This window comes from Chrysochloris asiatica, unplaced genomic scaffold, assembly GCF_000296735.1.
Source record: "Chrysochloris asiatica unplaced genomic scaffold, ChrAsi1.0 scaffold00014, whole genome shotgun sequence".
NCBI classification, from domain to species: Eukaryota; Metazoa; Chordata; class Mammalia; order Afrosoricida; family Chrysochloridae; genus Chrysochloris; species Chrysochloris asiatica.
The window spans coordinates 23,723,878-23,735,143 of record NW_006408532.1 but is presented as its reverse complement, the minus strand read 5'-3'; the positions used below and the strand labels follow the sequence as shown (position 1 = coordinate 23,735,143).

The window sequence follows — 11,266 nt, the reverse complement described above, 5'->3', positions numbered from 1 at the left end:
TCATCTTGTCTAGATGGGTCTGGTGAAAGGAGATGGGGATAAGATTCATGGACTAAGAAGAGAATGACTAAGAGCAGGTGGCCAGGAGCAGGCTTGCAGAATGTGCCCATTGGAGATGAAATTATTATATATGCCTGAGTGGGTTTTTTTTTGTTTGTTTTTAAAAAGCTAAAGTGGATAGAGAGAAATCCTGTTACTGCTGGTACATGGAGGGGATTACAATCATTGTAATGAAACAAGGTGTATTTGTTGAATGTAAAACTGATGATATGCCCAGTAAACTTTCACTCAATCTACAATAAACACGTTAAAAAAAAACACCAAAAAACCATACACCAATTCAGCAGTTTCTACATGCATGTAATTCAGTGGCATTAATTACATTCTTCGATTTGTGTAATAATTCTCACTCTCTTTTTTTGAGTTGTTCCCTCCCCACTTACAAACTCATTGTCCCCAAAGTTTCCTGTCTAATTTTTTGAGGTGCTGTTGTCTTTAATCCCATATAGATAAATCTTAAAAGAGCATAATTTTCAAGGCTGTGAACATTGTAACACCTTACTAGTTAAGTTAAGCAATTGTTTGGTTTTAAGAAGACTTCAGAGGTATTTTTGGTTTAAGGTTTAAAGATGATCTCAGGGCAAACGGTTTAAGGATTCATCCAACCTCCATGACTCCAGAAAGTCTGGAATCCATGGGAATTTGACATTCTGGTCTGCATTTACTTTTTTGAAAATGTGCTACCTCAAACCCTTTTATTTGAACATCATCCATTTCATCGTGAGTACAAGAGACCTTTGGTATTTATCAGCAATATGATCCCCAAGACCTTAGTGAATTCTCATGTACTTGTTCTTATAATCAAAAAGTGAAAGTAGCGCTCTGAGGTGTGTTCATGAGCATTCTGGATAGCTGGTGTATCTGGTAAATGAGCCACGCATATCAAATCCCAAGTTTCAAAGAGCTCCTGCAGACAAATCGTCAGTGTGGGCACAGGAAAATTCTGTAACCATATGCACGGTACTGCTCAGCTCTTCACAATGGTTATCTGATACTTTCTATGGTACTTCCATTTTCCATGGTATGCATTTTGTTATTGTTAATATTTTATCAGCAGCATGCATAATGATTGTTACTTTTGTATGATGAAAGTCTTGAAATCCCTTGAGTGCACATCATGGTGTTTTTCACTGAGTAGTGCAAGAGAGTGTTAGTTGATTGGTCCCAATGATACATACACGAGGACGTGTTAGGATGGAGTATACTGTGCAGGTTGAGTTTGTGTATTCTTTAGTTGCTCACCAAACATTTCTTGAGCAACTAATATATGTGAGACATTGAGTTAGGGGCCAGCGTTTGGAGTCCTTGTATGGTGCTGTACGATAAGTACCGGACTGCCAACCTTAAGGTCAGCAGTTCAAATCCACCAGGCCTTTCTCAGAAACCCTATATAGAATTGCTATGAATGGGAACTGCCTCAACGGCAATTAACAACAACATATGGTCTTCCTTGTCCTTCTTTAAGGAATGGAGACATCCATTCAGACAAAGACATTCTCATTACAGTTGATAGAACTAAAAGGCCAGAAACTTTTCTGTGGATGATGAGAACCACAGAGGCCCAGGTGCTCTGTGGCAGTAGGTGACTTTCCCACAGTTATTTCATTCTCCCATAGAGCAAACAGATCTGACATCGAAACCCTCACAGAAACTGGATTTCTACACCAGAGCAAAAATCATTCAGTAAGCTCAACTAGATTTACATTTAGGGGTGTCTTCTTGGATTTAATACAAATCCTTAGAAAGCAAAATTATAGAAAAGAACCATAACTCTGTCCTATTTTTCTACTGGCAGAGTGTAATAATTATTAGCAGGCCTAAATCCTATGAATAATATGATCTGGAGTCCTGGTGTGGTGCGGTGGGTTAATGTGCCAGACTGCAGTCGTTTGAACCACAAGGTTGGCAGTTCCAGCTCACCAGGTATTCCTCGGAAACACTATACAGGGTCACTATGGGTCGGAATCGACTCGACAGCACTTAATTACAACAACAACATAGATCCTATGAATAATTTGCTGTTATAATGAGAGGAAAGAAAAGTAACTATTTGAATAAATATATTTTTGAATGTTAAGATGCTTATACCTTGTCTGAACTATTCTCCATAGTAATAGCAGAGTATATTTTAAGTCGTAGCATGAAACATTCTTAAAGCAGAATGTTTATTTCACTTACATCTAAAATAACTAAGTGTTCTAATATATCATCAAAAACAAGAAGGAAACATACTGCCCTCTAGTCAATTCTGACTCATTGTGACCCTGTAGGACACACTAGAACCCCTGCCTAGGGTTTCTGAGGCTATAAATGGTTTCAAAAGTAGACCCTCATCTTTCTCCCATGAGCAGCTTGGTGGGTTTGAACTGCCAACCTTTGGGTTAGCATCCCAAAGCTTAACCCACTGCACCAGGTCTCCTATATATAAGACTGGAAAAATTTGTGGCACAACTTCCCAAAACGGGCCATTACTATATTAATATTGAATTTCCTGTTGTTTTTTTCAGAATTGTATGTTTCACAGGAATATCACCAGTGACCTGAAAGCATTTGCAGACAAGTATGGTTTTGATGTCCTCATCCTCTTGGCCAGCTACCAGTCGGAGGAGCAGTTGCCTAGACAACAGATTGCTGTGTATTCTGAGAACCTAGAGCTGTGCAGCCAGGTATGGACCACCTCTAACCCTGACACATTGTACAACCTGCTGACTCTCCGAAAATGAAAATGGACTGATGGTTTATGAGAAATTGGTCCAAGGGATAAAGTCCTTGAGTTTTCATTTTAGGAAATGTTGGGATTGTTGGACCTTTTAAAGGAGCTCCAGAACCATTTGTCTTCTGGACTGAGTTCATAGAGATGCTGATTCATGCCTTTCTCACCTGAATGAGATCAAGTGCTCATTTGGGTGCTGTATTTCTATGACTGTTACCTGGAAGTAGCTCCCAAAGCTTAGTCCTTGCATGCCCTCCCTAGGGCTGCCATAGCCAAGGACCATACACTGGGTGGCCTCACCACTGAGATGCTGTGTCTTGATTCTTTGGGTCAGAAGTTCTAAACCAAGGTGTAGTCAGGTCCATGCTCTCTCTGAAATCTCTAGAGGGAAGATGATTCCCTGCCTCTTCCTTGCTCTGATGGTTACTGGCAGTTCTTAGTGGTCCTTGGCTTGCAGATGCAGCATTCCATTCTCTGCCTGTCTTCATATGGCTGCTTTCCTTCTCTCTGCTTCTCTGTGTCTCCTCTTCTTATAAAGGCATCAATCATATTGGTTCAAAGTCCACCCTACTGTCCTATGGCAATATGATAACTTTCAAAGACCCTATTTCTAAACGATACTTTCAAAGACCCTATTTCTAAACGAGGTCACATTCACAGGAAGTGTTAGGACTTAAACATATTGTTGTTGTTAAGTGCCGTGGAGTCGGTTCCGACCCATAGCGACCATGTACAGGGTTTCCGAGGCTGTAAATCTTTATGGGAGCAGAAAGCCTCATCTTTCTCCTGCAGAGCGACTGGTAGTTTCGAACTGCTGACCTTAAGGTTCGCAGCCCGATTCGTAACCACTACGCTCCCAGAGCTCCTTAAACATATTGTTAGAGGGACATAATTCAATTTATAACAATCCCCTTTGATGCCCAATGTTTAGTAATTGGCAATCTGATGATTTCATCAGTTAGTTTGTCTTCAGGTACTAAAATTCTGACCAGATCATTAGTTGTATCCTCTAAGTTATATATGAATCTTTTAACCCAAGACTTTGGAAGTAATAAAAGAATTCAGCAAATTAATCAAAACAGGCCACTGGGTATACCAAACCAAGTGTATTCAATAATTAACATGAGAAACATACATTATTCATTATAATATGGACTACAGGGGCATAAAAAGGATTCATCACTAATCTTTCTTCATAAATATGTTAGATGAAGTCATTGATTGGGGCAAATGGTTAATGTGTTCAGCTATAATCAAAAGGTTAGAGGTTTGAGTCCATCTAGAGGCACATCAGAAGAAAGGCCTGAAAACTCAGCCGTTGAAAACGTATTTAATGTGAAGATCTACTCTGATATGCATGGGGTTGTCATGAGCAGTAACTAACTCAAGTACAATTAGGCTAATGTACCTTGTTTTACATAGCTGGCTCTTTTCTTTATCTTCCCCTTCTGTCTTCCAAGAGAACCTTGTTAACTCCTTAATGTGTAACTGCAGGTGCTCTTTGCCTCCTATGCTTTCTCATGCCCAGATCGAAAAGGGCCTCTTCTAGTACGGTTGTATTTAGTTCTCCCTCTTCTGAACCACCTTCATTTGTGCATTTTATTACTTCTCAGTAACTCCCCAGAGGCAGTTCCTCAGTATCCTGGGTTCTGAGTAACATACAGTCAAGACTCTGCTCTAAAGGAATCCTATCTTACCATTGGTCACATAATGGATTAAGTCAGCCTAAACTTGACTCTGTCATTTTTCAGTTGTGTTGTTGAGAAGCTTATTAACCTTCTGTGTCTTAGTTCCCTCAATGATAAATTATGAGCTTCTACCTCATGTGGTGCTGGATTGCAAAGTTGGTTTGATGCCCAAGGTCAGTGGTTCAAACCCACCAGCTACTTCTCAGAAACCCTATTCAGGGTCACTATGAGTCGAACCGACTCAATGGCACTCAATAGCAACAACAAAAGCCTCATAATTTAAGGAGCCCTGGTAGCATCGTGGATTATGAGTTGGGCTGCTAACTGCAAGGTCAGCAGTTCAAGTCTACCAGTCACTCCGCGGGAGAAAGATGAGGCTCTCTTTTCCTGTTAAGCTTACAGCCTGGTCACTATGAGTAGGAGCTGACTCGACAGCTACCATTACCACCACCTCATATTTTATGGTGAGAATTAAATGAGATGAGGCTCATAATGTCTTTGCAGTGTGCCCAACACTTGAGCCCTAATGGTGTAATTGGTAAAGCCCTTGACTGCTAACCAAAAGGTCAGTGGTTTGAACTGACCTGCAGCTCTTTATAAGAAAGATGAAGATGTGGCAGTCTGTGTCCACTGAGATTTACACCCTTGCAAACTCTATGGTCACCGTGAGTCAAAATCCACAGCAATGGAGATGGATTTTTTTCTTATTACTATCTACACAAACTCTATGTTTATGATTCTTACGTCCACTAATCCTGTGAGCCATTTTAAAAGTCCAAGGTGGCAAAATACCCCCAACATATCCTAAGAACCATACAGTCACACAGCCAAATGCTAGCCCCCTGCTGATGGTCCTGACTTCTCCTCTGTCTCCCGAGTCAGCTCTGGGTCCTACATCAGTCTCTTCTCCTCACTGCAGGAAGGGACAGCTTTGGCTTGGATGACATTTAGAAAACTCTGCCCCGATAGCTTCTTTATCTTGCATCCTTTCTACTTTACCTTCTGAAACTCTTAGAGGATAAAGTTGGTTCTGATCACCTGCTCCTAAAGAAAAGCCTTTCCTGTGATCCATTTCCCTTTATTCCAATACTTTTTCCCTCGTCTTGATTTCCACTCTGTGGGAAGATGCTACTCTATTACACTAAGGGGACAAAGCTTAGATGGTTCTAAATTTCTTTACCCTTAACTTCCAGGAGCCAGCAAAACTGGGCAGTTAGATTTTGAGCTAAATGAAAACACAGCTTGATAGACTCGGGGGCAGGAACTGTGCTATATTAAGTGGTACTTTCCAGGTTTTACATGACACAACTCTTAGTTGTTTGAGGGGTTTTGCTACTTTTTGCTGATTAATTTTGTATTCATTAATTGACATAATTTATTAAGACCTCTTGCAAAGAGCAGAGATCGCTTGAGTGCTCATGTGAACCCCTGTACCTCCCGACAGATTTGCTGTGAGCTGGAAGAGTGTCAGAACCCTTGCCTAGAACTGGATCCCTTTGAGTGTGGCTGCGATGAGATCCTGGTGTACCAGCAAGAGAACCCTTCTGTGACGTGTGATCAAGTTGTTCTTCTTGTCAAGGAAGTCATCAATCGCAGGTGTCCAGAGATGGCCTCCAACAGTCGGACGTCCTCCACTGAAGCTGTGGCAGGCAGCGCCCCACTCTCCCAAGGGTCTTCGGGGATTATGGAGTTGTATGGTTCCGACATAGAGCCGCAGCCCAGCTCTGTGAATTTCATAGAAAATCCTCCAGGTTTCATTGATTCTAATCAGGCTCAGGTGGATGTCAACATAGACCTTGTTAGCCCTGATAGTGGGCTGGCCACCATTAGGAGCAGCCGCTCATCCAAGGAGAGCTCAGTTTTCCTCAGTGATGACAGTCCAGTGGGAGAAGGTGCTGGGCCTCATCACAGTCTCCTCCCAGGGTTTGACTCCTATAGCCCCATCCCTGAAGGGGCTGTAGTTGAGGAACATACACGGGCTGGAGAACATGGTGAACACTTTGACCTCTTCCACTTTGACTCTGCACCTATGGTTTCTGGGCAGTCTCAGCCATCTTCCCATTCTGCTGACTTCTCTCCAGAAGATGACTTCTTCCCCAACAGTGATTCATCAGAAGGGCAGCTCCCCACTGGGCCTAAGGGACTTGATGATATAGGGATCAACATGTCTAGTTATTCATCCAGTTCCCTTTTGTCAACAGCTGGCAAAGATAGCCTTGTGGAATTTGATGAGGAGTTTATCCAGAGACAAGAAAGTCCTAGGGATAAATCTGAAAGAAATTTGAACTTGACAGATTTTGTGGGAGATGAATCTGCTTCGCCAGAAAGGTTAAAAAATATTGGAAAGAGGATCCCACCAACACCTATGAATAGCTTTGTAGAAAGCTCACCATCTACTGAAGAACAAGCTCTACTTTATACAGAAGATACAACCCAAAATGAGGTTGACAAAAGCCACACAGGGCCACCTCAGTCCCGTGCACGGTGTAGCAGCTGGTGGGGTGGTTTGGAAGTTGATTCTAAAAATATCACGGATGCGTGGAGTTCTAGTGAACAGGAATCTGTCTTCCAAAGCCCTGAGTCATGGAAAGACCATAAGCCAAGCCTTGCTGATAGGAGAACCTCAGATTCTGTATTTCAAGCAAAGAGTCTTGCATTCTCAAAATCAGGTACCTGGGAGTCTGAATTTGGTCAACCTGTGCTAGGTAGCAGTGAGAATCAAGACCAAACTGAAGAAAACTTGCAACATCAAAACCTGCCCACTGAGAAATCACATTTATCAAATGGTTCTTCTCAGGGAACAAACCACCTGATAGAAGATTTTTCTGCCTTGTGGCATTCTGATCGATCTCCCACAACAATGCCTGAGCCCTGGGGAAACCCCACAGACGATAATGAACCAGGGCCTGTTGGCACATTCCCTGCCTGGAGTGCATTTGGTAAAGAAGATGATATGAAAGCCTTGAAAAACACCTGGAATCTGCACCCAATGAGTAATGAAATGCATTCTGTAATGGACCCAAATGAATGGACCATGGCAAAAAGTGGATTCTCGTTTCCTTCAGAAGACCTACTGAACAATTCAGCCAGTGATGCAAGTAATGGAGCAACTCCAGAAATCTGGGGCAGGAAGAACAATGATTGTTCTGGAAATCCCAGTTCTAATCTGGATCATGCGTGGAATCATTCTAAGCCACCAAAGGAAGATCCGAATGGTTTAGTGGATCCTAAAATGAAAGGGAACGTGTATGAAAAGGTAGATTCCTGGAATCTTTTTGAAGGAAGTATCAAGAAAGGAGGATCGGATGCTCTAGCTCCTTGGGAAGATTCCTTCTTATCATACAAATGCTCTGATTACAGTGCATCCAACATAGGTGAAGATTCAGTAGCTTCCCCCTTAGATACCAACTACTCCACCTCCGAGTCGTATACATCACCAACATTTGCTGGAGATGAGAAAGAAGTTGAAAACAAGCCATTTGATAAAGAGGAAGGTTTTGAGTCAAAAGAGATGAACTCCACTGCACAGGAAGCCGAAATGCCTCCTCAATCACCACCGCAGGGACCTAGAAATCGAATTAGTTCAGGTCCTGGAAACCTAGAAATGTGGACTTTCCCACATGCAGATAGTAGTTCTGAAATCAATGACACTCACAACTCACAAAATGATTTCCTACAGACCGAGCACAAAGGTGATAAGAATGTCTCCTTGGAGAATGATGTCGGGGACAGCAGCCAGTCCAGCTATGATGACCCCAGGATGATGCAGCTGTACAATGAAACCAACCGGCAGCTCACACTCTTACACAGCAACACCAACTCCCGGCAGGGGGCGCCCGAGAACCTAGACACGTGGAACAGAGTGATTCTAGAGGACACACAGTCCACCGCAACAATCTCGGATATGGATAATGACTTGGACTGGGATGACTGCAGTGGGGCTGTGGCCATCCCTAGTGAAGGTCAAGCGCAAGAATATCCAACTGATGGTATTGAACCAGAAACTCGGTTTTCAGTGAAACAGCTAGAACCTTGGAGTGTGGAGTATCCGGAAGCAAATCAGGTAGACTGGGAACATCCGGCTTCTTCAGAGCCTGGCAAGGACACTGCTCCCAATGAATATCACATACTGAGTGAGAAAAGTGGACAGCTCATTGCAAACAGCATTTGGGATTCCGTCATGAAAGATAACGGTGTGTCATCATTAATGTCACCCAGTCCATCACATATTATGGATTCAGAACAAAGCAAATCGACTCCTAAAACTCCTGGCTCATTTGAAAGAATTAAGAACAGTCACAGCCCACATTTCTCAACAGATGTGCTTGATGCTTCTGCATCTAGTCAGTCAGACTCACCGACACCTGACCCTGACAACGAAGACTTGTGGAGGGGAACCTTACAGAGTGATGTAGCATCATTGGCCACCAGGCTTGAGAACCCTGAGCATTTTGTACATTCAGACCTGTGGAAAGGTCATAGCTATGGACAAATTGGAAGTGATAAGGAAGGCCAAGCAGCCACTGACCTTGAGTACACAGGTGAGGAAGAAGTGGACAGCACTTCAGGGAGTTCTGGAAAAGGCGCCGGTGACCAGGAACTCTCTTCTCCAGTTGCATCGGAGCAAGAAATCGACATGCAATTAGGCAAAATCAGCTCTCCTTCAGTCGCTTCTAGTCCTCCAGCTGAGGAGCTAGAGGGAGATTCAGAGCACAAGAAGGGATCTTACACTTTGGACTCCTATGATGTTCAAACTGGAATGTCTACAGAAAAACACCTTCTGAATGAGGCTACTGATGTTTCAGATAGGATAACTGTAACAGAAAATGTACCTTTATCTGAAATGAGTCTTGAAAAAATGGAGGAATGTAACAGTCTGGAGCCAGAGAGAATGAATGAAATGCCACATCATGAATTTCCCCAAAGCCTTGCCATTTGGGATGGCCCTAAAGAGAATGATGTGCAGGTCAACTGCACACGTTCTGAGATCACTGAGAATCTTGAAGTTAAGCATACTGAAAACAGTCTTTCAGGAGCTAGTTCACCTGGAAAATATAGCAAAGGTAGTATTTCTAGTGAGTATACACATTCAAGTGCTTCAAGTCCAGAGTTAAATGATTCTTCAGCAGCATTGCTTTCCTGGAGACCCACAACCAACACTGATCATAAGAAAGAGAATCAAGATGATTGGAATGGACAGAATCAACAAGAATCTGAAGCTATTGCCCCTGATGGCCAAGTAGAAGTAGTTACTGAAATGAAAAACCTGGAAAAAGACAGAATGGAAAAGTTTGCAAAGAACTTTGACCACAAGATGCCTAAATTTTTAGAGATTTGGAATTACTCAGTAGATGGTGATTCCTTATCCTCTTTATCCAGCCCTGAGACAGGAAAAATTTCTGAATACTCAGATGCATATCAGGAAAGAAATCTTGTGGTTAGCCATCAGGAGAAAAATGAATGTGACATTCATGAAACTATACAGCCAGAGGCTGCCAATTTCATTTCAACCAGCTCAGACTCTGATGATAGTAGTGCAGATGATGAAGAGTCAGTGGAGAAAGAAAGATATTTGGGTCCTTGCCAAGATACTCTGCGTGAATCCAGAGCTTGGAACTCATTGAATGGATCTAATCAGTTTTTGGCCACAGGTGATCTCAATATTCAAGAATCTTCTGAATATATAGACAGCTCAGAACCAGTAGAGAATGAGAGTAAGTCAAATTCATTTCATGATGATCCACAAAGCAGCCCTGATCACTGGAATTTCTCACCGCCCTTAGATTCATTAGATGAATCTAATAAGTGCTTGGCCACAGTTGATACCAATGTTCAGAAATGTTCTGAATATATAAGCAGTTCAGAACCAGCAGAGAATGAGAATAAGTCAAACCCATTCCATGATGATCACCAAAACGGCCCTGATCACTGGAATTTCTCACCACAATTAGAGTCACTGAATGAATCTAGTAAATTCTTGGCCACAAGTGATACCCACACTCAAGAAGGTTCTGAATATGTAAGCAGTTCAGAACCAACAGAGAATGAGAATCAACCAAACCCATTCCATGATGATCAACAAAGTAGTCCTGATCACTGGAATTTCTCACCACAGTTAGAGTCACTGAATGAATCTAGTAAATTCTTGGCCACAAGTGATACCAACAATCAAGAAGGTTCGGAATATGTAAGCAGTTCAGAGCCAGCAGAGAATGAAAATCAATCCAAGTCATTCCATGATGATCAACAAAGCAGTCCTGATCACTGGAATTTCTTGCCACTGAATGAATCTAATAAGTTCTTGGCCACGAGTGATACCAATACTCAAGAAAGTTCTGAATATATAGACAATTTAGAACCAGCAGAGAATGAGAATCAATCAAATCTATTCCCTGGTGATCAACAAAGCAGTCCTGATCACTGGAATTTCTCGCCACTGAATGAATCTAATAAGTTCTTGTCCACAAGTGATACCAATAGTCAAGAAAGTTCTGAAAATGTAGACAATTCAGAACCAGCAGAGAATGAGAATCAATCAAACCCATTCCATGATGATCAACAAAGCAGTCCTGGTCACTGGAATGTCTCACCACAATTAGAGTCACTGAATGAATCTAGTAAGTTCTTGGCCACAAGTGATACCAACAATCAAAAATGTTCTGAATATGTAGACAATTCAGAACCAGCAGAGAATGAGAATCAATCAAACCCATTCCATGATGATCAACAAAGCAGTCCTGATCACTGGAATTTCTCACCACTGAATGAATCTTGTAAGTTCTTGGACACAAGTAAAACCAATACT

General features: G+C 42.1%; 1 protein-coding gene across 1 annotated transcript in view; it reads left to right on the top strand.

The window, feature by feature from the left end:
* PRUNE2 (prune homolog 2 (Drosophila)) overlaps window positions 1-11,266 on the top strand; it is a 308,961-nt gene that overhangs the window by 189,913 nt on the left and 107,782 nt on the right. The window contains exons 6-8 of the mRNA XM_006835009.1: window positions 2,568-2,726; window positions 5,906-10,098; window positions 11,080-11,234. Of these exons, the coding sequence (XP_006835072.1) occupies window positions 2,568-2,726; window positions 5,906-10,098; window positions 11,080-11,234 (4,507 nt within the window). The remainder of the gene's footprint in view (window positions 1-2,567; window positions 2,727-5,905; window positions 10,099-11,079; window positions 11,235-11,266) is intronic.